The 27,618-nt window shown below is 33.8% G+C and overlaps 1 protein-coding gene across 1 annotated transcript in view; it reads right to left on the reverse strand.

Annotated features, from left to right (window-relative positions):
• LOC143223313 (protein phosphatase inhibitor 2-like) overlaps positions 1–27,323 on the reverse strand; it is a 35,077-nt gene extending 7,754 nt beyond the window's left edge. The window contains exons 1-2 of the mRNA XM_076451145.1: positions 27,166–27,323; positions 7,681–7,863 (exon numbers count right to left, since the gene is read on the reverse strand). Of these exons, the coding sequence (XP_076307260.1) occupies positions 7,681–7,863; positions 27,166–27,248 (266 nt within the window). The 5' untranslated portion in view covers positions 27,249–27,323. The remainder of the gene's footprint in view (positions 1–7,680; positions 7,864–27,165) is intronic.
• Positions 27,324–27,618: the final 295 nt, after the last annotated feature.

Genomic DNA, 27,618 nt, shown 5'->3' on the forward strand with positions numbered 1-27,618 from the left:
TGAAATCTGAAACCAAGAAGACAGTTCCAGATAAAAGAAAAAGATGAGTTAAAAACTGTGACCAATGCAAAGTCTAGTTAGAACAACTTCCTCTTTCTGATCCTTATGGAAGCAAGATGACCAAAGTCCAATATAGGGTTTTATTTGGAAAAGCTTGATCACTGCCTTGTGGATTATTGTCAACCCTCCATGAAAAGTGGGAGAAAAGTGAAGGGAAGCAAATTGAGAGATCAATAGCAGTAAAGGACTGACTAGGTGCATGACAGTAAGTAGAAGAACCAGTATTGAAAAGAGAAAGGTTTTGATCAGAGAGCATACACTCTACAGAGCAACCCCTCTTACCAATATCAGCTCTTCCCTAAAGGAAACGATGTCCATTAAAGTCCCCCCAGGATTAAAAAGGGAGATGGCAACTGTTCAATGAAAGCATCAATGTCTGATTGATCGTATGTCTCTTCAGGCAAAGGAGAGAACAAACAGTGATGGTATGATCCAAGGAAACATGGGTAGCTACAGCCTCCAAAGATGTTTTGAGTGGCAAAGACAGGGCAGGCACATGCTGATCAATCAACAGTGTCATTCCTCCATGCACTCGTCCATTACACAGCCTGTCATATCTGTACAAAGAAAACTGCCAAAAGGTGACTGTATCAGCAAGTTTCAGAAATGTTTCCTGTAAGGAAAGACATACAGGATGGTAGGAAGCAATCAGTGTTTTGATGTCATCCAGATCAGAATGTAAACCTCGACAGTTCCATTGTATCAAGGTGGCCATTTTTATTTACATGTAGGTGAATTAGGTGGAGAACATTTTTGTTTACAACCACCTCTTTTTTTCCTTTACTGTCCTTATTCGAGGGAGGTCTATAGACCTCCATGGATCCTGCTCTGGGTCAATTGGGCAGGTCTTTGTTGTTGGAAGGGGATTCCAGTGACTGAGGATGTGAACAAATGATTGTTTTGCATCTTGGGGTGGGAGAAGATGTATCCAAAAAAATGCCTGTATCCAGAACCAAAGGATGTGGATCTTGGGGTTTGTTGTATGGAAGGGACAGAGATGGGTGTTGAAGTTGATTCATCAAATTTTTTTTTAATCATGGAGGTCAAAAGACTTTTCATTGTTTTAAGAATGATTCTTTGGGAAGCACAGAAAGATCTGTCTACATTCCCACTGTAGTTGTGGAACAGAGTACAGCAACATAGTCCAAGATGGAGTGATGAACAACAATTTTTGAGCCTCAGGATAAGTAACATTATGAATCATTTTCAAATGCTGCACCTCTTTTTCGTCCAACCATTTAGGGCAAGAATAAAAGTAGGAGAGGTGAAAGCCATTGCAATTGATGTAACAATGGTCTGTTTCACACTCATAGGCATCGTGGTCCTTGTCACCACAAAGAGCACACGTCAAGGAACCATGACATGAAGTCTTTGAGTGACTGAACCACTGACACTGGAAACATCAGAAAGGGTTTGGAATGTATGGCCATACCCTGCAATTAAGATAACGTGCCTTGATGGTGGCAGGTGGGCATGGTGATGTAAATGTCAGAATGAGGATATTGCTCAGCATCATAATTCCATCCTTGCAAGTGGAGACACGCATCACTGCAGAAACTCCTTGAGTGGAGAAACCAGCGAGAATCTCCGACTCAGGAATGTTCTTAAAATCCCTCTCAACAATAACTCCTCATGATGAATTCACAGTTGCATGAGGTGTAACCTCAATAAGTATATTCCCAATTGCCTTTGAATGCAAGAAGAGTTCAATGTGTTAAGATGTGGATGTTTCCACCAATATGTCACCAGATTGAAGCTTCTTTATTGACTTTAGAGAGCCAGCAGGTCCCTTCTGAATGAAAAAGGGAGATATTTGCCCTAAAGGTTTGTCTGAAAGAGAATGTAGGATAAGAAAATGAGATACAACAGGTGTTACAGATGTTGAAGATTGCTGTTCAGAATCTTCAAGATGTGGTCATTTACCTATGGACTGTTTTCATTACTTTATTTAAGTTTCTATTTGGAGTATCCATAATAAAAAAAGGGAAATTTTGGTGCCCACTGACCCCACCCCTCATGGAGCCCTATGAGGGGATGCACTACAATGTCAAACAAGGACACTGCAGCAATGCTAGGGTTTTGTGAGCACTATACCCAAACACCAGCATCAGATACAATGTTCACAACACCTGTTGAGAACATCCAACACTGATACTTGGTTAACCCTAGCCCAAGTGGACTAGCCAATTGACCCAAGAGAGCCACCCCAAGGCTACCTGTCTACAGGAATTCAAGGCTAAAGTGGAGTGTTAGGGTTGGAACCCTCGACCACCAGGATCCTTTCCTCCCCTTCATGGACTGCCATGCATAGCAAACACATGGGTGGATGTTTAGATCTCAGAGGAGGTAAACTGAAAGAACAGAACCTTCTCTGGGAGGTCCCCTCACTATGCATGGGAATCCACACCGAGGGGCTGCAAAAGAGGAACAATGTAATATAGTCAAGTTTCCACTAGATCAAAATCCTTTGATTAGTCTCCAGTACTGTTGGCAACATGTCCATAAACAATGAATAAACATGGGACAATAAGAAAATAAAAACCAGAAAAAAAAAGGAACAAATGTAAGTTGTGGCTCCAACTGTGGCAAACATACAAAGAAAAAAGGGTTGATGTTAATGCACATATTACACAAAAGGTTCCAATGTCACAGATACATGATCAAAGACATATCAAAGAAATTCCAAAAAGAGGGAGATAGTAAACATTCCCTGGGCAAGTTTGCATCACGACCCAGAAAACCTCAATTATAGTGAAATCAATTAGGCATGTTATGGCTCCAACTGCAACAAACTTCCAACCAAAGAGGGAAGGATTGAGTGTTGATGCAAAAATTACACCTGGAGTTTCTGAAGGCAAAGATACACGATTAAAAAAAATAATAAAAAAAAAATCAGAAATCCCAAAAAGATAGGTAGGAAAAGAAAACCGAGCAAAATCCAATGGTGTAAAAAGACTATCAAGTCTTCATTGGCCTTAACAAGTTTGGCTTGTTCAGGAAGATTAATGGTTCATCCATATAACAATAAATCTCAAAATGATTGTTTAGTAGGTTGATTTGGTGGTTTATGGTACAAAGCAGCTAGGCTATCTGCACCAAACATTTGGTAAAAAGTTAAAATTAAAGTAAATTTAGTAAAATTCATAAAAGAAAATCAAGGTGAAACAAAACAAAGTTAAAAAAAAACATTAAATACATCAAAACCAATGTTTACATCTAGTCTACAGTAGTAGGAGAAAAACTACAGTAAGAGAAGTCATAAAGGACTTTTTGTAGCATAATTGTAATTATCATAACTCACCAGGAAGACAAACAGGTAAGTACAAAAACCACCATCAGTCAGCCTTTCCAGTCTTGGTTCCGAGTTATTTGATGCTATGGCCATTTTCAAAAAGTAGCATAATAAATGTTTTAAAAGACTTATAGCAAAATTTTAATAATAACTCACCAGGATGATGAACAGGTAGTTTAAACAGCAGCATTAGTCACCTGAAGTTAGTCTTTCCAGTCCTGGTTTTGAGTTATTTGACAATCTCACAATGAATAAGAGCAGAAAAATCCAACAACAGGTCTGCATCACCTGCTGCCTGTGAAAACACTGATACAGGTATAATGCCCAAACTGGGAATATGAACCTTGGAATTTATTGTAGAAATATGTAAATCAAACAAAAGTGGTTGGTGTAAAATATGAGTGCAAGAAAAAGTTTAAAGAGTAATGAATGAAGTTAAAAGATTTTTTCAATGTAAAAAAAAAGAAAGAAGAAATCCCTCATGAGTAAATAAACTATAACAATCATGATTCACATGAAAAGCACCAAAAGAAAATGTCTGAACATGAGTACTGCTAAACAAGAAGTGACAGTTCATTGGAACTGAATGCATGCATTATGATAGTATATGTAGCATTTTTATTGGTAGATGGTTGATAAATGATTTATGTGAAAGATGCAATGGAATCAGTGACTTCCAATAGTAAAAAGCTGAAAGGTTTGTGGCATGCATAAAAACGATGTTTGCAAATAGAGAGCAGCACTGAATGAGAATAGTATTTATGCAAGTTGAAGTAATGTAACATATCAGAAACTATATTGTTTTTTTGTTATGGGGTCTGCTTTGATACTGAAAGATTGACTATTCTAGCATATCAAGCTATGTTAAGTAAATTAACAGTAGAAGAGTTTGTTACTGAAATAGTATGATAATTACAAAAACAAATGAAAGATTGACTATTCTAGCGTATCAAGCTATGTTAAGTAAATTAACAGTAGAAGAGTTTGTTACTGAAATAGTATGATAATTACAAAAACAAAAGATATAATATTTATATAAAAAAGATGTATGGCTTATAAAAACATTACACCACAGATTAACTGCATTACATGGATCATCTGGACCAATGTTTTCAAACAGTTTTATCAGACAACCAGATTTTTTTTTCCCCCATTTCAGTAAACCTCATGAAATCTATACTATGCTTCCACTTTCTTTTTATAATTACCTAAACCTTTCAGAAGACCACCTGAAGAAAACCTGCAGCTCCCAGATTGAGAACTGACTTAAACTGAAAAAATAGCTGTGAGTAAAACACAGTCTTTTACATTCTAACTTGTCAAGGCTAGTGCTAAAAGAAGTTTATCAGTTATCCTTTTTATTTTATTCATGATCTTTGTATACAATAAATAAAGATTCAAAACTGTTTATATTTCTCAGAGATACTCTAAAGTTTTGGTGTAACAACATGTTTATTTGGACATCCCACTACTTTTTTTTTTAAGGTTATGCTTCATAAAAATAAAAGGACTATTAGCAATGCAAATTTGAATTAAAAACTTCAAAAAGCACATTTTGCAAAGCTTATTTGGTATCACACTTAATATTTTTCAAGTTTAAATTACATTCATCATGTTTGAAGATAAACAATAAGTATGTTTTACTCTGAAGAATTAATTGTATGTAGTAGCTGTAGAAGTGTTCTGAAACCACTATTGCTGGCTTAACTTTAACAAGAATCGAGGCTATTTACTCTCCTAGCAAAAGAAAATTAAAATTTAACGAAATAACCAGTTTCATTCATTCTCTACAGAGAACTACATTATTTATCTGACAGCCAAAAACTTAGGCATGATTTTAACAACAAAACAGCATGTGCTTTCTAATACTTTCTCCCTCTTAAGGAGCTTTTAGCATGAATCTTTGAAATTTATGGTTATAAGAGACAAGCTGTTAACACTGAACCATTAAGGCAGTTTACAATGTATCATTGTGTACATATGTTAACAAGCCAAATGATTGTGATTTTTCTTACTTACAGAACGAGTGCCTGGGAGCTTATTACTGTGACATTCTAAAACAGATGTATGTTGTTAAACTATGTAAAGTTATTTGAAATATAGCAACATTTTTATTTTTTACCCACAGTTGATGGATGTTGTTATAGGTTACTCCTTCAAACATGAAAACTGAGCATTGGTAAACTACAAGTAAAAAAGATGGTTTGAAGTTCAAATTCTCAACTAAAGTTATCTGTAGCATAGAAGAATTAATGTAATGAAAAGGATGACAAGATAATATGCATCACCTAAAATAAAGAAAAGCATCAAAACTAAGGCTAACCTATTATATCTATATCTAGATATAACATTTATTATACCAAGGGGGATGGGGGGGTAAGATTTGGCCCAAGTATCAAGCTCAAAAGATGCCTCACATTTAGACACTTTTTTTGTTGTTTTATTAAGTTACATGACTTATTCTTATGTGGCTTCCACTCAGGCCAATATGTAACAAGCACTCTCAGCTTAGAACTGCAAATTATATACATGTATACAAATTAAATGCTCAATTTGTTTCAAATTTCTTTTGCACTTTAGGCTAATGATTGTCTTATTTTATTTTCATGTATTAGTCCTCTTTTATAATTATTATTATTATTATAGACAAGAGCCTCAAAACACAGAAGTGGTCTAAGTCTCTGAGAAGGTCCAATTAGATCTAGCCAACAGTTTTCTGTGTTTAAAATAATCTGAACTAACAGCATAAACTAAATCATCTGCATCTAAAATTCCAACCTTTAAATACACTATCCCCAATATTCATGTTAGCATTTCAATTTTTTTTTCTAATAAATCAACCACAGGTTAATTATCCAAGTCATAAAAATTTACTTATGGAAATCAAATTATTTCTGGTTCTTCACATTTCAAAGAAAACATGTCTAAACCTTACTCATTACTTTTCAGCTCAACATTTTAAACCAAAATCTATTCTTGCATGTTTTTCAGCACAAGTTCTATATCTTTTGTATCTGTTAAAATTAACCAAACTCTATACATATTATACATAAAACTTATATTCTTTATAACAATGCAGCCTTTTACTTTCTTAAATCCAAAATTTCTCTACCTAGATACCCTTGCTATTAATGTTGCTCACTTCACCATGGCTAAACAATCAGATGAAAGCTTTAAGCTTTTTTTCCACTAATCATACTTAAATTTTTTTGTTTTATTTAACAATATTGACACCTATGTCATGTAGGAAGTTAGTCCTTCTTATAAACCCTCATCTTAAATGCATCACCTTAGACCTGTTAGCACAAAAATTTATACTAAACCTGTCCAGGTTATTCTGACATATAAAACACTTTCAACAGCATCATTCCTTCCATAAAACTTAGTATTAACACAAAATTTAGGAATATTTTCAATCCAAAAAAATTATACAATCTAGAAATGCAATATTCCACTGAAAAGGAAAAGCTTTTATTCACAAAATTTTGACAAAATGTTTGGATGTTAATTCAAATAATAAGAGCCCAGAAAACACAGTTATCACTATTTTATGGATTATTAGGTACTTTACAAAATATGTGGTGTGAGAAAAGAAAAAGCTTAATATTTTTTAAAATCACAAATATGGGTTAATTTATTTCTGCTAAGGCTAAGCCAAAAATGTTAATAAAAAGGTCTCTTGAATACAGGCTTTTTGGACTATAAAACTGATTATTTAGATAAAATTAGATTTATTCTCAAAACCAGAAGAGCAGAGATTATCCTTAATGCATGTTTAATATAATTTCATGAAGACGAAAGATAACTTTCTTATCATAATTAAACATGGTGAAAATAAAAAGTTTGTGAATTTTTGTTTTATAGTACATATTTTACAAAGTGATTGATCCTTGTATTTGACATGACCTACAAGCCACAACTATATACATAATGAAAGTATCACCACTGTCCATATATCAACTGCTAATGTCAAATCATTAAGGATAAGAACACAGAAATGTTTGAAGTTTTTGTAACATTTTTAATAACTTTAAATTTTTAACTTCTTTAAGCACATGTTTTTAGTAATTCAGTGGAAATACAGTTTAACAAACAATAACTAGATATGCAATATGCAGTTGTTCACGCTCATTGATGTGCATTACACAAAATGGAATGATAAATACAGATTAACAATACAGTAAGTGAAAAGCTTCTATTAAATGACCACCACTCTGAAAGTTACCCAACCATAAAAATAGTTGATTAATTTTACAGTATAAAGCTCGATGACTACACCCACATAAAAGCTATTATCTACTACAGCCTTATAAACATCTATGTCTTACTTCTTAGTTAAAAGTGCTGCATCTAGAGCATCTTTCTCATTGTCCTGGTTAACTTCTACACCCTCTTCATCTATGTAGTAGTTAAATGGAGTCTTAGGCTCATTCACTTTCATGTGTCCATAATCTTTATCTGGAGGATGTAGGGTCTGAAGAATGTTCATTTCATCCCACTGAATGTCCTGACTGGTAATATAAAACTAACCAGTTATATACAAGTAAAATAAAACAACAATCAGAAATGTCAATCTGAAAGAAATATAAATCAATTCTATATGGAGAAACAATTAAATCATTAATGATATTAAACACGTGTCTAGTAGTATAAAAATGTATTATCAGGAAGATTTTATTACTAACAAGGAAAGTATTACATGTAAATAAACTTATACAACTAAATACATCAAAAAACAAACCTACACAATCTCTTTACTTATGAATAGTAATACCATACCACTCCCATTAAGAATCAGTTCACACTCTTCACTAACAGTAGCCCTTCCATAAATGTTACTCTGATACACATTCTTACAAAATGCCTCAAATATAAAATTTTATTCCAATACTACATATTTATAATAAAAATGTAATTTATATATCTTAATTAGTAAATTAACAATAAAAAGTAATGTCATATGAAACTATCAATGACTCTTAAGTTTCTGAACATATTGTAATAATGATCTGTTTTGCAGTTTAACCAATACTCACTAAGTCACTACAATTACTCTTTGATTTTCTTTAAAATCCTGCAAGCATTTAAATCATTATAAGAATACTGAAAGGGCTCTCTGTAGATCTAATAAATTACAAGACTAATATGGAGTATCACATATATGTTATACACAGAAAATGCCTTATTATTTAATATACTCTGGCAACCTGGACAAAAAAAGTTAGCCTCAATAGTTTGTACTTAGAATCTTAATTAATAGCATTACATTATCAGAAGTAGTAGCTGTAAAAGGAAACCGAAGTACTAGTGATAAATGAAAGTTTACGTTTTACTGTATATGCTGTGTCGAACAGCTTCCATAACAAAACAAACTTGTAGCAATCTACAGTTTTATTAAGACTAAACATCACCATTACTGTACTGACTTTAAATTTTGTTTTTAGTAACAAGTGAAATATGTATTTCAATGTTATTTCTGTTCATCACTTCTATAATGTGACACAATGTTACAGAATCTGTTGTAGCTCCTCTACACTGTCAAGTAGATTTTTTAAAAGTAAACTAGTTATAAACCATGGTATAAAACCCAATAATGCACAAAGGGAAATGCCTTTAAACTTTGGATTTAAATTAAAGATCATCAAAAGTACTACCCAACACAAATATCATGATACAAGCCTACACCATACAAAAATGTTACACCACATGTTTCTTAACACACACACACATACGTATTATAGTAACTTGCACAGTGAGTGAATCATGACAGAGATAAAAATTATGAAAAAACAAACTACTGGCATTAAGAAACATTAAACCAATACTGCTAAATTTCCCCAAATAAGATTATATGTTTTTTTTGTCCATACTCGTCAGATAAGATGCTGCATTAAACATCAATACAAAACAGCTACGAAGAACTTGAAACTAAATATTGTGATTAACCCTTCAGTTCTTTAAAATAACAGTTACAGCTTTCAATTGACTCTGATGCTAATAACACTCTGCCAAAAGAGTTAGCAGGAATCAATTTCTAGGTACACACACTTCCCTACTCCCAAATCACAGTATCAGATTCTGTATGCATGTAAAAGACAGAAAGTTGTTACAAAACTACATGAAGCCTACGTGCACTTAAGCAATAGTGACAAGAAACAGGTACCTCACTACTGAAACCAAAGTGACAGAGGGTTGGTTGATTAGCTGATTTATTGTTTTATGGTACAAAACAGCTAGGCTATTTGCGACAAACATCTGGTAAAAAGTTAAAATTAAAGTAAATTGAGTAAAATTCATAAAAGGAAATTAAGGTAAAACAAAACAGAGTTTAAAAAAAAACATAAATAGCATAAAACCAATGTTTACATCTAGTCTACAATGTTAAGAGAAAAACTACAGTAAGAGAAGTTGTAAAGGACTTTCTGTAGCATAATGGTAATTATCATAACCCGCCAGGAAAACTAACAGGTATGTACAAAAACCACCATCAGTCACCTGTTATTTAATGTTACAGCTGTTTTATAATTTCAAATTGAACTAAAGAGACTGTGATTCTTAAAAGGGAACCATATTAAAAAAGATTTAATGTATAAATTAAAAACTTAAAAGGCATTAAAAAGATTAATGCCCTTTAAAAAATTAAACTAAAAACTTTACCAAGGTAGACAGTGTCACCATCACCAATAACACTGTCTAACATTATGGATAAACCTTGGGACAGAACAAGTTTAAAATGGTGCCGTCATTGAGAGTTGTAATGATGGCAAGAAAGTAAAATGTGGCTTATTGTGATCTGAGTGTTACATAGACTACGCACTGGTGTATCAGTTCCAGATAAAAGAAAATAATGAGTTAAAAAACTGTGACCAATGCATAATCTAGTTAGAACAACTTTCTCCTTCTGATCCTGAAGGAAGCAAGACAGCCAAAGTCCAATATAGGGTTTTATTTGGAAAAGCTTGTTTTCGCATTGCTCACTCCAAGTCGACTGCCAACTGACATGGAGCCGAGCCTTGAATACAGGACCACAGTTCATGTATGGAATAGGCACAGCAGTGTGTGTTTCCTTATAGCAAAGCCACATGGGGCTATCTGCTGAGCCCAGTGAGGGAAATCAAACCCCTGATTTTAGCATTGGAAATCCAGAGACATACCACTGTACTAGCGAGGGGCGGCAGCAGTGATAGTGCCAAAGCAGGCAGATTTAGCTGCCGTGTCTACGAGCTCCTTCCTGTGAATACCAATGTGGCCTGGTATCCAGAAAAACTGGATAGAAGTAGATGTTAAAGAGAAATGGGCCAGTCGGTTTTGAATATTGGCGAGAACATGGTGTGAACCAACGTGAAGCGATTCCAGGGCCAGTAGAAAACAAAGTGAGTCAGTATAAGTAGTGCAATAGTGCAGTTGGAGTACTACTTAGCTTCAATATGATCCAGGCCAAGAGAAATGGCATACAGTTCAACAGTGAACACAGAAGCTGTAGAGGGAATTCTGTGCACAACCACCAAACTGCAACAAATCATGGCAGAGCCCAGTGTCACCTGATTTTGAACCATCCATATAAATAGGAATGGAAAGATTGTTCAAATGATGTTCAGTAAACAAAAGACGATACTTCCAATCAGAAGTATCTGCTTTTCTCAGATAACTTAAAGAAATGTCACATTTGGGGACTGTAATAATGGGATGGGCTGACCAGTGAATAATGCAATGTTATCCAAGGACAGACCCAACTCATCCAACTGCGCCTGGATACGAAAGCCAAAAGAAGCAATGGCAGATCATCTGTTATGAAAAAGTATGGCTCACCAAGGAAGAAAAACACAACACCAGGTGGGATGCTTTGATAAGGAACAAAGTTTCGAAGCATATAGTAAAGACAGTTGCGAACTGCGGAGGTGCAAAGAAGGTTCAAGAGATTATGTATAAGCTCTGAACTGGGAAGGTGCAGAAAACCCCAATGCAGAGCTGAAGTCCTTGATGATGAATGGAGTCCAGCATCTTTAAGGTCGAGGGTCTGGCAGAGCCATAGACCAGTGATCTATGGTCGTATTTTGATCAAGTACGAGTACGATATATCTTTAGCATAGAACATCGATCCACTCTCAAAGTGGTGGTAGAGAGGACCCGGAGGATGTTCAGTGCTCTTGCACATTTGACCCGTAGCTGCTTGATGTGTGGTATAAAGGTCAGCTTATGGTCAAAGATAAGCCCAAGAACTTGGTCTCAGGGACCACAGGCAGCACAACTTTACTGATACGGAGTTCAGGATCAGGGTAAATACCCCATTGGCAGCAAAAGTGCATGCAAATGGTTTTAGAGGGAGAGAAATTAATGCTGTTTATTGAGGTCTGCTTCAGTAAATGATTGAGGGCAGTCTGTAGCTGCCGCTCAATATATCTCATGTTTGACGATGTGAAAGTCATTGACACAGAGCCTGTTTGCAACAGCAAGAGGGAGTTGTTCAGTGATGGCATTAATTTTTATACTGAAAAGTGTGACACTCAGGACACAGCCCTGAGAGACTCCAAGTTCCTGTAGAAAAGAATGGGAAGGTGTCGAACCCTCACAAACTTGGAATATCCTGTCCATTAAAAAATTGTAAATAAAATGGGCAAATGACCACATAACCCATATATATGGAGGTCTCACAAAATTCCATACCTCCATGTCATGTCATAAGCCTTCTCATTGTCAAAAATATTGATACAAGGTGTTATCATTTGAGAAAGGCATGACAGAGGGAATGAAAATAGTTTCTAATTAGGTTTGTGGTTGCCACAAGTTTCTTGTACAATAAAAAACAAACTTTAAAAAGTATACATAGTTTCTATCAGAAAGATGTACTGAAACCAATTACGCAAGGTGAAGTGCCTGCACTATAAGGCTAGGATATCAAGAAAGTATGGATATACGAGGATGAAGCTTAATATCAGATAACTAAATTCAAAGAAAGGAAGAATGAAACATATAGTTATGTCACCCTTCTCTAATACTTGTGAAGACATCAGTGAAATCCTGTGCACTTGGTTTGCTTATGTTCGATCTTTGAAGCCGTGTTCAGTATAAAACCCAAAATAACTTGAGATACAAGTCCTAAGATTGATCTTATGAATCTTCACAAATGCATGTTAATAGAGAAGTTGTTGCATTAGCTAAATGTATATAATTATCATCATTAGACTGAACACTGATAGAGGATGAGAACAGTTCAAATAGTAAATAATCTTCTGCACACTAACTGGTTAATTTTGATATCTATATGCAAACACACTCCATTGTAGAACACCCACTTTTGCATATGCAATACACATTCGAAAAACTGAATGACAGTGATGTGTCATAAATACTTACATGTAGTTATATTATTGTTAGTATACAATAAATTCTCCTTTCTAAAGGAATGACAGTGGATTCTTGTCAGAAAGATGCATGTTTATGAAAGGTCATTTCTTTGATGTACCAAAACAGACATTTATGTCACACTACTACATTAACAGTTGCAATTCAAAAGAAAAATTTTGTTTGCCATTAGTGAAAACTGTGGTCACCAGTCACTCATGAATACATGATTGAAAAAGATGAATAAAATGAAACATAAAAGACTGTGTGATAAATGACTAAATACTTCTAAGGTAGACAGGATTTACTCTTTGCAACAGTACTGTTCAAATACAATTAAAAAACCATATGGAAGCTAACAATCACTCCAAAAATTGCTTATTTCAAGTCTAAATAGGAAAGCAAGTTTGCAGTGTTGTTTATAATGTAAACGAGAGGAGCACTTAGTACAGCACATACCTCTGCCACATAGTCTCGATCATATTCAGCTCTCAAAAAATAAGAAAATGTGTTTTTGTTTGTTTATTTATTGACAATTAAGTACAATACAAAGTAACCACCAGAAGGAACTCTAAATTTTTTGGTATTGTTTCAATAGTGCAAACTGCTAGAAGTAATGCAACAGTGTGGGGATTGTATTCCTGTTAAGGACTTGAGCTTGATGATTTTGTTACACACACACACACACATCTGAACTTTATTTTTCCATCCAACAATGCCACATTTACATAATAAACCACATATGAATTATAAACCTCAACAAACAAGTTATAATTTAATAGGACACCTGGGTCTTAAGCCTGTACCATGCTGAGACCATACTATATTCTTTATGGAGTACATATAAAGTTATAGCACCAAGATACCCTGTATAAAGCACAAGAGTATAAATTATAGAGTAAACTCACACCTTGTACAAATATGTTAAAGGTTGTCATACAATGGTTTCCATATAGAAATTTTGGACATTTTTTTCACACTCATTATTAATAAACCAGTTACAAAGGTTATGTAAGCATGCTACTTCAGAGATGCCAATTATTTCAAATGGCTGAGTGTAATTTTGTAGACACAGTCCTTTATCATTTGTAGCTACTAGGTCTGACCAATGTCTCTAAGCTGTTTATTATTATATTATTATTATTTATTACTGCTATAGATTGCTCAGTTATGACTGTGTTTTGTGTATTTAATAAATCTTAAAAAAATTTTGAAATTCTTTTTCATATTCTGAATTCTTACTCATAAATCTTGTTATCTGCATCATTTTTGTCTTTGCCTCAGCCTTTTTTTAGTGAGATGCCGATTTTGTATACCTGAAACAATCGTTTATCCTGCCATGCACCACAGAAAAATCGATGTGACAAACTGTACAAAACGCATGACTGTCACTGACTTTTGATGCAATTACCAGATATTTTGCACTATACTCTTTCCCAAATTTTTGATTCACACTTTTAGTCCTTTCAGATTTGACAGAAACAAGACAATCAGGTGAACGAGGCCTCTTTTTTTCCATCTTGTGAACAATCGCATTGGTGTTTCTATGCTGCTTAGAAAACGAGAAATACCCATCTACGTGAGCACTGATTGGCTGATAAGCACTGATGACGTAACTATGGATTCCCCCACGTACCCAATATGGAGAAGCACCGCACTCAAACTATGGGTAGGCGTCGGAGATACAAATATTTTATTATTTCAAGCACAAACATGATTATCCCAAGTAGCCATTTGGATTATGTCTTTTATTTATTATCAAAATTTATTTGTATCTCACTAGAACATTTCTTTTCACCCCTTTCAAGCCCTGGGGGAACAATTTATCACTTTATTGTATAGGCCTATATAATATATAATGATTTGGGAGTTGCAACAAGTCATAATATTCGTCTGTATGAGCGTTAGTCGTAATGTATACACCAAAATCATAATAATTAAGCTCAAATCGTTATGGTTGGCATCTTTGCTACTTTATAAAACTCATCACATTTTATACCATCAAAAATGCTCATTACTTTCTTAGAATAAAGATATGTTTCAATTTACTTATTTAGCAGAATGTACTGAGCTAGTCATCTTAGGTGTGCAAACTTTATAGTGATATGTAACTATTATGAAAAATGAAATGTTAACTTCCACAGATGAGGTTTATTTACCTTCTCCTGTAGCGTTGTTTTTTTTTAACTTGTTTAACAATGTTTCCGATTTCTTTTCTGCTTAATAGCATTTTAATTGTGCTTTGCAAGATGATTAAATCTGCTTCCTATATATCCCCAAGGGCATGTGAATCCTACATTTGTTTGTGTGTGTGCATGATACATGTATAATCTGATCCAAAAATCACTGCAAATATAGAGCTGGATTAAACCTAAAGCAAGTCCAAGAGCAAATGTATTATATAAGCATATCAATGTAACCAAAAATATTTCACATAAGAACTTTTGCCAAAACATCTTTTCTTTTTTAAAGCAAGTACTTATAGTTTAATTTTTCTACATTATTTTGAAACAGCATTCAATTCCTTTTGTGATACCTGAGTGACATAGAAGTGCTCATTGTCAAGCAATGTGTACCTGGAAGTAGAAGGGATATAGGATGTTCTAGGTATGTAAAAGTTTAAACTGCCTGTTAAAATTTTTAACTAACTCAACATAATCTAGTGTCCTTAATCAAGGCTAAACATTTCTTCAAGATTAATGGAGTTTCCAAAGCCTTTGGGCACCAGAGGCTACAGTCCAATAAGAGTTGTATTAATCCAGCATTGCAAATATGTAAGATAAATACCCATATCTACTAAAATCCAAAATAACTCAGTAATATTTTTAAGTGAAATGTATAAATGTACTTCAACTGTACAAAAACTCGTAGGTTCAACAAAAATTGTCTTCTCATTAAAGCACAACACCTGAAAGTTCCTAAACCTTTAAAACACACATTCAAATACAGAAATATTTTTGTACATGTACTACAAAAGTGAAAACAAAAATTCAGTCTACATTCCACACAATCAGTGCCAATTCTTTTTTACACTCTAAGCCTATTTATTTATACCACTCCCTGGTTTTGTTGCACTATACAAGTACACTTAAACCAAAATTTTTAACTGCTCTGAGAGAACTTTTATATGAGTGGATAATTATATGCTAACAGTATTTACATTTGTAACACTATAACTCAAACATAATGTTTGAGACAAAAAGAAATTCATCATGAATAAATAAGGTTTTCAAACTATGTTGTTGAAACACACACATATAACAATTGTTCATGTGTGAATGCCTTTGCTGGCAAAATGTGGGAGTATAATTACCTTTGTCACAAGATAATAGTATTACACATTACTTTTAACACTACATTCTTTATTTGTTCCCTTACATTTTTTCCCTGTAAGTACGTATACTAGTACTTCAATCACACCACACATCTCATATCCATTGTTAAAGACACCTAATATGGAAGTCTAATGACAAATATAATTAATTACAAGCATGCATATACCTATGATACTTCCTTTTAAGAGTGAGTATACAGTTTTATTGAATTGGTTAATACAAATGTACATAAATTTTAACTTGATTTGTTTATTTATCTTAAGTTTGTATACTGTATCTATATTAAAAGTGATTAAGATTTGTTAGACTAATCAAAACTATTCAACACTTCTTTAAAACCAAAGTTTACAAATAACTGCCACTTGAAAAACAAAATGCAGATGAATAAAATTGAAAAGATTTATAGATATAAAGTAGAAAATTTCATTTACTTTCCCATACATCAGGATAAAAATTAACAATTGCTATGTTATAGCACAAAAAAACAGAGAATTGGAAATATGTTATTTGACTCAACAAAATACTTGGTACTTTAGTTTCAAACATTGTAAAATTGTTGTAAAAATCTTTTTAATGCTAATTTTAATTTTATATTATACAAGTATTAAAAACCAATATTATAGAATTCTTGCATATTATTTTAAAAAAACAACTTACCTTTTGTGTCTCCAACTAAGTGAAGCATTAAAAATACAGTTCAATAAGTACACTGTGTAAATAACATAAACTACTTATTGTGTGTGTGTGTGTATTGAAATATATACAAGATTATTCATATAACACTGAAAGGAAGGGAAATAGAAGTAAAGGTTATGTTCCCTTTATGAACAACCAAGGTCTTGGTAGAAAAAAATACTACAATCTAGATAAAGAACACAGGAGATGTCAACTGCACCAATATCAGACCAACAACCACTACATGTAAAAAGAAATAAGAAATGTGTCTTGAGGGTGAGGTGGTACATAGAGCATGAGGCTATAGGTTCAAAGGGCATGAGAAACAACACTGAAAATCCAATCTGGTAAGAGAACAGGGCAAAACAGACAAATCATGCAAAAGAAGCAAAACAGAAGGGAGAAGAAAAAATAAAATGTGAGAAGGAAGGTTATAATTTTCCTAAGTGAAAATATTTCTGTTAGGTACTTCCTTCAGCTCTCAAGGTTAGCTTTCTCGTTTTGTGCTGTTATCTATTTATGAACTTTTTTGAATGCATACCACACACCTTCAACCCTACTGTTGGAATCCAAAGTTTCTCTCATGTGACTCCCTCTATGCACCAACACTCAGCTATCATTTCAAAGTTTGGCATAAGATGCAAACACCTGAAGATAGTGGGGAGGAAGAATGGAAAGCATGAGAGGAGGGAAGTATCCCATTGGAAATACATTTTCATTCAAGAAAATTATAACTTCAGATACACTACTCTCCCTATTCTCACAAGATGTGTGAGGAAAGCAAAGGCATATCCCCCAAAAGTGTCTGAATGACATCCTTTAACTGAGAAGAACAGATTAGAAGATTTGAGGAGAAACACAGCACCACATCTGAACAAATTTCTCTTCACCACGAAAAGTGATAACATCAGAAGGGCATAGCAGAACAAGAAAGCACATTGTGTGGGAACTGATGGTACAACAAAGAGACATAAAAAAGTAGAATCACCCAATCCCACATCAGAAAGTGGGTAAAAGATCATATACCCCAAGGTGTAGAGTGGCTAGGGTGCAACAAACCCCATTCAACAAGTCAACAACATCCAAAATCTCACTCACCAGGTGTCAACATTTTCGAGAGGGTAGGATGAGAACTTATACCATTTCCACCTCAAGTGCAACAGTCTAGAAGAAACCTATCAGAAGATTCCAGGAATACACAGGGTGGCCTAATACCAGAGACCTGAGACTGTATTAACCCAAAATCTGAAGTTCATTGCATGCACTCTACCTCTATGACCATGAACTTGTTTGAAATGATGCAGGTTGTCAACAACCTCAAAATGAAGCAAAAACTCAGGACAGAAGCAAAAACATGCTACAAAGACCTTCTGTAACCAACTATGTAAAAGAGCAAGCAAGAGGGAAAGAAGAATAACCAAAAACATGAGTGAGGACTGATGTAATTAGTTCACTAGATCTCCAAAACCTAAGTCTCTCTGGGTACTGACATCAACATGAAGGTAGGAGGATAGCACCCAATCAGAGGTGTGAACTGCACTTTGGCATCTCAACTGAACAAAAAAAAATAACCCATCTGGAGGATCTTGTAACTCCTACTACACCAGCATAACCCACTGCCCTACTCTGACCTGAATGGTTGCATCCATGGTCAACCATCCTAGTGGCTTGAAACTGGTAAGTGGAAAAGGCTCCACCACACTACATTGGAAGAAAGGGAGAAAAAGTATTCTGGGGAGTCTACAGAAACTGCAACAGCTAAGATAATGCAATGAGTGATCATAAAACACTGTTTTTAAAAGCAGACCACACTGATTTATTCAATCGAAGAATGAGCATCAACCCATTTTTATTTTACCCATGTTGTCCATTGGTGGTGTGATCCAGGACAGACAAATTATAAAGCAGGTTTCACAAGGAATTTACATGTGGTCTTGTAAAACACCCATCTCAAAGATGAATGTTGCATAGCCAAGAAAATATAGGAATCAACATGGCATAAGAACAAATTTGATGGAAGGATGTCTGCAAATGGTTACAGCCATCTAAGTGGAATAAATTCAGAGTACAGGAAAATACTTGGTCAGACAACACATGCCATAGAGTGGAATCCATATGCATCAATAAGGGATATACCCAAGTGCAAATAGAGCCATCAAAAATGGCAGGATGCAGGGATCACACCTGGGATAAACAAATTCCAAAGAGGAAAAAAGACTGACTAAGAGAGGGAAAGCAACCATGATGCAGCAAGTCATTAACAGAATTAAATATATATGGAGTGCAGATATCCCTCATGTAGTTTTGTGCAAAATTCAAAAAACAAATATACATGGGTATAAGAAAGAAGATCCATAGTGCAAGAACACATGGAACAGGGCCTTGTGCTCCCCGAGGGATTTATAAAAACCATATGGTAGAAATGTCTGACAAACAGTCTGAAGTTTGAGGGCAATGATGTGAAGAGTAATCTCCTCCACAAACCAATGGCCTGAAACCTCTCATCAATCAACCCATGCATCTCCAGCTCTAAATGGAAACATCCATAAATAGATGTAACGAAGGCCACAGTGGAGGAAATGGGACTTTCACCAGTGTATGGGCCTTCTCCAACACAAACAAAGACTGAAGAGTAAGGGAACCCATCCTCTCAATTTGGTAAATTGAACCACAACTGATTGTCCAGTATGTGGGAGCCTGCCTGAAAAGTTACAAGGACAAACTGACCTGAAACCCACTGGAGATAGGCATATCAATGCCATCTCCAAAAACCTGAATAAAATGGAGAAGAAACAAAATACAACAGCATAAAACAACACATATGTGAGACATAAGCTCTGAGAAAACTGACAATGGCTGAATAAAATCCTCAGGGAGATATAGGAAGGCACAGTGAACTTCAAAGTAGGGAGACCAAAATTATAGTCAGCATATGGCTGCAAAAGGTTTGAAAAGCACAGGAAGAATAAGGGCACAAACAGAAGACAACAGACATTTCATATAGTGTTTCACTGAACAAAGGGGATCACCTGATTAGTCACCCATGCCTATGGCCAAAAATGTAGGAACAGATAAGTGACATGCACCCAAAGTGGTAACAGTGACTTCAGAATGCATGCACAATACGAATCTAGCATACAATTTACAGCAAATACAGATAAATCAAATGCTCTCCTAGAAAACTGAAAGGAAGTTAAACAAACTTGAATGAAGTTAATTTGAACTAAGTTAAAGAAAGTTAAACCACTTCTGAGGTAATAACTGTCTGAAAGAAAAATATCTGCACTTCAGCACTACCAAACTAGACTGACAGTTTGGTGGTGGAGCATAGAAGGAATAGCCTGATAGTAGTTCTCTCCTATTGATGTAGAGGTGAAGCATAGTGATTTATGTAAAACACATATTGGAACTTTGAATTCAAACACAGGAAGAGTTAAAGATGTGGTATACATTCAAAAAAGTTCACAAATAGACAGCAGCACAAAACAAGAAAAGCTAATCTTGTGAGTGGAAAGAGTACCACATAAAAAAACAGTAGGTAATGATCAAGACCACCCTATAACCTGCAATGGTAAAAACAGATAAACCATTGTCTAAAAGAGAAAAACATCTGAGAGATGAGGAACACTTTGTTGTGAAAGTTAAAAACTCCATTTATGCTGGTAAACCACCAAAGAAGAGCAGACGAGCATGAAACAAGGAAGGCTACATGTGCAAAAAGTCTGGATTATCTAACAAGTGGCATGGCAAAATTCACTTACAAAGACAGTATAAAAATATAGCTTGATGAAAGAAGACTGAGGCTATCATAGAAGGAATTGGAAAAGTGGACGAGATGATCAAAGAAGGTTCAACAATGGAAATCATGTTTGTGCAGGTAAGAATGGGGAGATGAGAAGGACTCAACACAGAGCAGTTTGTATAAGAGAAAGCATGAAATGAAGATGGATGGGAGAATAAGTATACAAGTAAATATTGCTCCAATCTTGACTGAAGGCATCCATCACTAAAGTTGAAGGATACAGAATTAGAAGAGAAGTTCTGTATTGAGGTGAGTGGCAAAATTCATCCAGAAGAAAGGCTACCAGCTGGGAAAATAACTACCAGAACACTTCAGGAGTAAGAGACCACTCCATTGGAGAATTCTGTCAAGATAGCCAATTTGCCAAAAGATTCAGAATGCCCAAAATGTGACAAAAGAAGATAAACCTGCTGAGAATGTACCAAGAAAAGGAAATCCAGTATTCAAAAACAAGTGACAAGGCCAAGGAAAATAGGCAAGCCAATGTAGAAAAAAAAATGAGTACATGTATCTGCTGAAAACCCTTCAATCCCATCTAGATTTGTGGTTGAATAAAAATTTTTACAGTCAGGTGGCTGGCCCTGACACAACCCTAAAGAGCAAATAGGTTTGATGATGGGGATTTGAACCCATAAAATACAAATTGCAAGTCAAGCAGCCTGGCCAACAGGTCATGCCATGCCAGGCTTTTTGCTCTGAAAATAATCATTTTCTTCAAATGTTGAAACTATTCATGATTACATCAAGTCTCAAATAAGATACAAAACGACAGACAACAGAAATAACATATGTAGTTTTTCCATATTTGAATAATTGTTTTTTCTTATAAAAGTAAAATAGATCTTTTAAAATGAAAGTTCATTAACAATCATTCCTGATTACACAGCAGAAAGTAAGTTATTATAATCAAAATATTCACTGTACATCTATAAAAAATCTAAAAAAAAGCAATAATAATATGTCAATAAATAAATAACTGCTTAGAAATTCCAATTTTAATGTACTGAAAAGTTCAATATTATTAACATAACTCATTTCAATAAAATTATAACTGTGCTGTGATTACTTGTGTAATAAAATTCAAATATATATTTCTTATTTAATTACACATACTTGCTATCTTTTTCCAGAGATGCCAACCATTTCAAATGACTGAGCGTAATGATTGTAGACAGAGCCCTTTATCATTTGTGGCTACTTGGCCTGACCAATGTCTTTAAGCTGTTTCTTATTATATTATTATTATAACTATTATTATTTATTACTGGGTTTTGTGTATTTGGTAAATAAATTTTAAAAAATTATTTTGAAATTATGTCTTTTATTAGTTCAGAGTAACAAACATACCATATTTTTTCACTATATCAGAGTCTGGGAACATTTTTCTGAATAGATGTCCTGCACAATCGGCTACAGCTAGGGGTAAATTATGAGCAATGACGAATTGCGTGAACACCACTTCTGCATTTATGGTTTCATATTCTGAATTCTTACTTATAAATGTCGTTATCTACATCGTTTTTGTCTTCGCCTCAGCCTTTTGCTGGTGAAATGCTGATTTTGTATTTCTGGAACAACAGTTTATCCCGCCATGTGCCACAGAAAAATCGATGTGACAAACTGTACAAAACGCATGACTGTCACTGACTTTTGATGCAATTACCAGATATTTTGCACTATACTCTTTCCCAAATTTTTGATTCACACTTTTAGTCCTTTCAGATTTGACAGAAACAAGACAATCTGGTGAACGAGGCCTCTTTTTTTCCATCTTGTGAACAATCGCATTGGTGTTTCTATGCTGCTTAGAAAACGAGAAATACCCATCTACGTGAGCACTGATTGGCTGATAAGCACTGATGACGTAACTATGGATTCCCCCACGTACCCAATATGGAGAAGCACCGCACTCAAACTATGGGTAGGCGTCGGTGATACAAATATTTTATTATTTCAAGCACAAACATGATTATCCCAAGTAGCCATTTGGATTATGTCTTTTATTTATTATCAAAATTTATTTGTATCTCACTATAACATTTCTTTTCACCCCTTTGAAGCCCTGGGGGAACAATTTATCACTTTATTTATAGGCCTATATAATATATAATGATTTGGGAGTTGCAACAAGTCATAATATTTGTCTGTATGAGTGTATAGTCGTAACATATACACCAAAATCGTAATGCTTACGCTCAAATCATAATGGTTGGCATCTGTTTTTCTCATAGTCATCAAAAAGTATCAATTTGCTTTAATTAATATTCTAACAACTGTGACACAATTCAATATATCAAATTTAAAAACATGGCGTGCTGTAACTGACAAACAGTTGAAATTCTATAAAAAAAAAACTAACACATTCAAACTCTGAAACTGCCTATAATCACTTTACCTTCTTTCTAATCTTTAGATTTCTTATATTATTTATAACAAATTAATTTGATTATGAAATGATAATGAATATTAAAAAAAGGTTTCCATTATAATATAGCACATATATATGTTACAACTTATAAAATACACTTCTTGCAAAATGATACTGTTGCTACTTTGAAAAAGCAAACAAAAACATTTACACAACAATACTGGCAACATATAATGAGAATAACAAACACAGTTAAATGCAAATGATTCTGATAACAAATGTCTTTGAGATACAGGGTTAAAGGTTATCTAATAAGGACAGAGTACTAAAGAGAGATACAGGAGTGGCTTTATATCTAAAACGTTGAAGTTAAGGATATCAAGTGGAGATAACGGATAATGATATTTTGATTACAAATAGATGCAACAAGAAATATCATTATCCATTTTCTCCACAAGAAATATCTGTTATGAATTGGGAAGCTGAGCTATTTTAAATATCCAGAGTAAATGTATTTCTTATAGAAAGAAATGGTTAGCTGCAAGTTAAAACAGACTGACTGACAAAAAGTATGAGATAAAATTAAAGAAAAGCAGCATAAATTTAAGAAATTTAATATGACTGGTATAACAGATTTAGAAGTTATAGAACATCAAAAAAGTTAATGAAACAGGACATTAGGACATCAAAAAGAATGTACGAGAAAATGTGGCTCCAAGTGTAAAAATCAACAGTAATGATTTCTTTAAATACGTTAAGGGTAAACAAAATAATAAAATTGGGGTAGGGATGATAAAGGGAGGCTCATATCTGATCATTATGAGATGGCTGGATCTTTAAATTTTTTTTTTATTAAAGAAAATTTAAGCAGTATACCACATCTTGGATGTTGAACAGTTAATAGATGAAAACAAAACTGAACTAGATTACTGCATTAATTTCCAGCTGGTTAAGAAAAAAATTTGGAAATATAAAAAACTTGTAAACAAGTCTTCTGGGCCAATAATATTTCCTCAATGGTTTTGAAGTGATACAGAGCCACTTGCTACTCTTTTTCTTTTCTTTTTTTAAATCAGCTCTTGAATAGTGGGATACCAGATACCAGAGGAATTAAAGTCAGCTAATGTCATTTCTCTTTTCAAGGGAGGTGATAAAAATTGTCCAAGTAACTATAGACCCATTAGTCTTACATCAGCTGTGAGAAAAGTTTTGAAAAGTCTGACAGAAGATGCTTTGCACAATCATTTAACCAAGTTTGGAATTTTATTGAATAGTCAACATAGCTTCACTAAGAGAAAATCTTGACTTACAAGTCTTTTAAACTTCTTGGAAAAGGTTACTGCTTATGTATATGATAAGAGTGTGGAATTGATGTATCTGGATTTTCAGGAAGCATTTAACAAAGTGCCACATAAAAGAAATTATCTCTATAGGTATGGAGTGTAAATTAGCAAATTGGATAGAAGAGTGACTGGATGCAAGAAAGCTGAAGATTGTCATAAATGAACTTCTATCAAAGCAGATTAATGTCACAAGTGGATAACCTCAGGGTTCAGACTTAGGACCTTTGCTCTTCTTGATTTACATCAATCATACAAGTGAAAGAATGGTCAATAAATTACTTAAATGTGCAGATTATATTAAGGTCTTGGGTGCTGCTAATTGTGAAAAGAATGCTGCTGATTCACAAAGTTATTTAGACCATTTAGTGAGTTGGGCAAATAAATGGCAGATGGGTTTTAATTATAATAAATGAAACAATGTACGTGGGTTATCATAATTTAAATAATAAAAGTATAATTCGGATATAAATAACCCTAACAGTGTTATGAAAGAAGGGACCTTTGTGTAATAGTTCATCAGACTCCAAATATCATCCAAGCAGTGTACTGTTGCTCATGGTAAGGCAAATAGGATTTTGGGTTGTATCTACAGAAATACTGAATAAAGTCTAAAGAAGTTATAATTTCCTTATACACGTCACTGGTTACACCACATCTGAAATACTGTTTAATCTTGAAATCCTACTTTAGAAAGACACTGAATTTAATGTTAGAAATGGTTACTCATGGTGCCAGGAATGGAGGAATTGTAATAGGAGGAGAGGTTGAAATTTCTCAAATTGTTTTCTCTTGAAGAAAGAAGAATTAAGAGGGATATGACTAAGGTGTTCAAAAGTGTAAATGAAATTGACAATATTGATGTAGCATTTTTTTCCCTTACTTAACAGTGAAAATACCAGGATTAGGGGACATAAGTATAAATTTTGGAAAGGTAGGAGTCACCTACAGTTAAGTTTGATTTTTCGAACAGGGTGGTTGGCATTTGGAATGGATTGCCTTCGGATATTGTGGAGGCAGTAAATTTAAGAGCTTATATAAAAAAAAGCTTTATTTATCTAGTTTTCCTTTGGCTCAGAGGATGGAACTGCAAAAATGGATCAACAGGTCCTGAAACATTATGTTAACATCAATTGTTCATTAAAGGTCTTTCTATATTTGTTTCACATAAATTGTGATAAAGCAGAAAATATATTTCAGATTACTACCTAGATAGTAACTAATATTTAATTTATTTCAGTAAATGTTTGATTCTTCACAATATTACCTATAAGTTATTAGTAGTACACATTACAATAACATCCAACTGAAATGTTTCATAATCATTTATAATGCCCATAAGATAAAATTAATCTTTAATTGTACTATTACTTTTCAAGTAGAAATTTCCAAAAGTGATTATGTCTTAAACATAACTGTCAATCTTTACCAGAGTTCTTGAGAACATTAATATTTACATTACAATTACACTCCAATTTTACACATGATCCAAATACTCAAAATAATCCACATATAAAACTCAAAATTTGTTTTCTTGCTTGTTTGTCCATTGCATTCACTGCACACCTCACACTTCCCTCATGTGAAGGCATATAAGATGACAATTTTACATTGATATACACAATTATCACCTGTTAACCAAATCAGTAATTTTATCAGTAACATATACAGTACAGTAATAAATTCCATACAAATGTATTATTTTTAATAAGTTTAAGATAACATTTAATTTAGAATATAGCATTGGAGTCTTAATTAGTTATAGATCATTAATTATACATTACTAATAAATCATATATTTAATCTAACACACAAAATAAATGTATGCAGAATTATAATGTCACGTATTAAAAAACAAACAGTATACCTAGCCTAAAAAAAAACTACATAAAAAGAGTAAGGCATTATAAATTGGTCCAGCATGGCCAGATGGTTAGGGCACTTGACTTGTAATCTGAGGGTTGTAGGTTCAAATCCCCATCGCAACAAACATGCTTGCCCTTTCAGCCATAGGAACATTATAATATTACAATCAATCCCACTATTCATTGCTAAAAGAGTAGCCCAAGAGTTTGCAGTGGATAGTGATGACTAGCTACCTACCTTCTAGTCTTACAATGCTAAATTAGGGATTGCTTGTGCAAATATCCCTCATGTAGCTTTGTGCAAAATTAAAAAAATAAACAAGCATTATAAATTACAACACTGCATTTTGTTTGTAGTATATTTCATACATCAAACTGATATTAAAGCAAATTCAACATAATATTACATACACATACGTTTCAAATTTTAATATTTGAGGATGGCTGAGAGAAATAGAGTTAAGCTTATTCTGTTCACCACAACAGATACTCATACAGGCATAACTATAAAGATAATGTAAATATTCTCCAAAAAAGCCTATTTATCCTTGTCAGTGAAGGAAAACAACACGCATAAAGCCCCAATTTAAAACAGGTTAGTATTTTATTTTCAAAATAAGGCGTTTTTTTTTCACAAATCATAAAATATATTTTTAACCTATCGAAACATGGAACGGGAAAAAAGAGAAAGTACGTATTTTTCGAAAATCAGGGCAACTGTGCTAGAAGCAGTATAGTATATTTAATTTTATAGTACACACGATGAGAGTTAATGACACAAATATTTAAAATGTCAAGAAATTTGTTTTCCAAAACTGATAGACTTTTGATCCTCTCTTGCACATAACCACTGCATCATTAACGTACCAGTAAAAACTAGTGATGTTTAAGGACTACATTTGAACTTTCACTACTTCAGTGTGTAGGCTTAGTGATTCAATATTAATACTATTATTACTAACACTAATGTTTAATGATGCAACAGTACAAGCACAAGCGGTATCATACCAAATAAATTGGTAATAGCAAAAGGTAAAAAATAAAAGAAGCTAATTAAAATACTTTTAAAATATATATGTTACATACAGTTTCTGAGTTTCTGGCTGCTCGAAACTAGTAGAACTTTTTAAAATGCTCTTCGCAGGTTTCTTCGACAATAACTCCGCCATCACGATTTCTCAAGATAACCATTTAACCCCACCCTGTGGTGAAATTTCAAACGTTAGTAGTTATGGCGTTCTTTAATTTTGATCTGAGATCGTGTTTGTAGTGTAATTACTCAGTATCAAAATAAGAATATATATCAAGACTGCTTAAAGGCACAATACCTTCAAACACCATTTTGTGTGTATGTTTCCTTTGTAAGATATTTACAAAACAGGGTGAGAAATTTAATAATTCATAATACGAAATTTGCTAAACCATTTGGGAAAAAGAAAGTCGGCGAACATCAGGGAAGCAAAACAAATTAGTTTTTAATGGGAATATTACATTATGTTTGTTATTAACCTTTTATCAGTTATAAGATATGGCAGTTGG

Source organism: Tachypleus tridentatus, chromosome 8 (assembly GCF_004210375.1).
Source record: "Tachypleus tridentatus isolate NWPU-2018 chromosome 8, ASM421037v1, whole genome shotgun sequence".
NCBI classification, from domain to species: domain Eukaryota; kingdom Metazoa; phylum Arthropoda; class Merostomata; order Xiphosura; family Limulidae; genus Tachypleus; species Tachypleus tridentatus.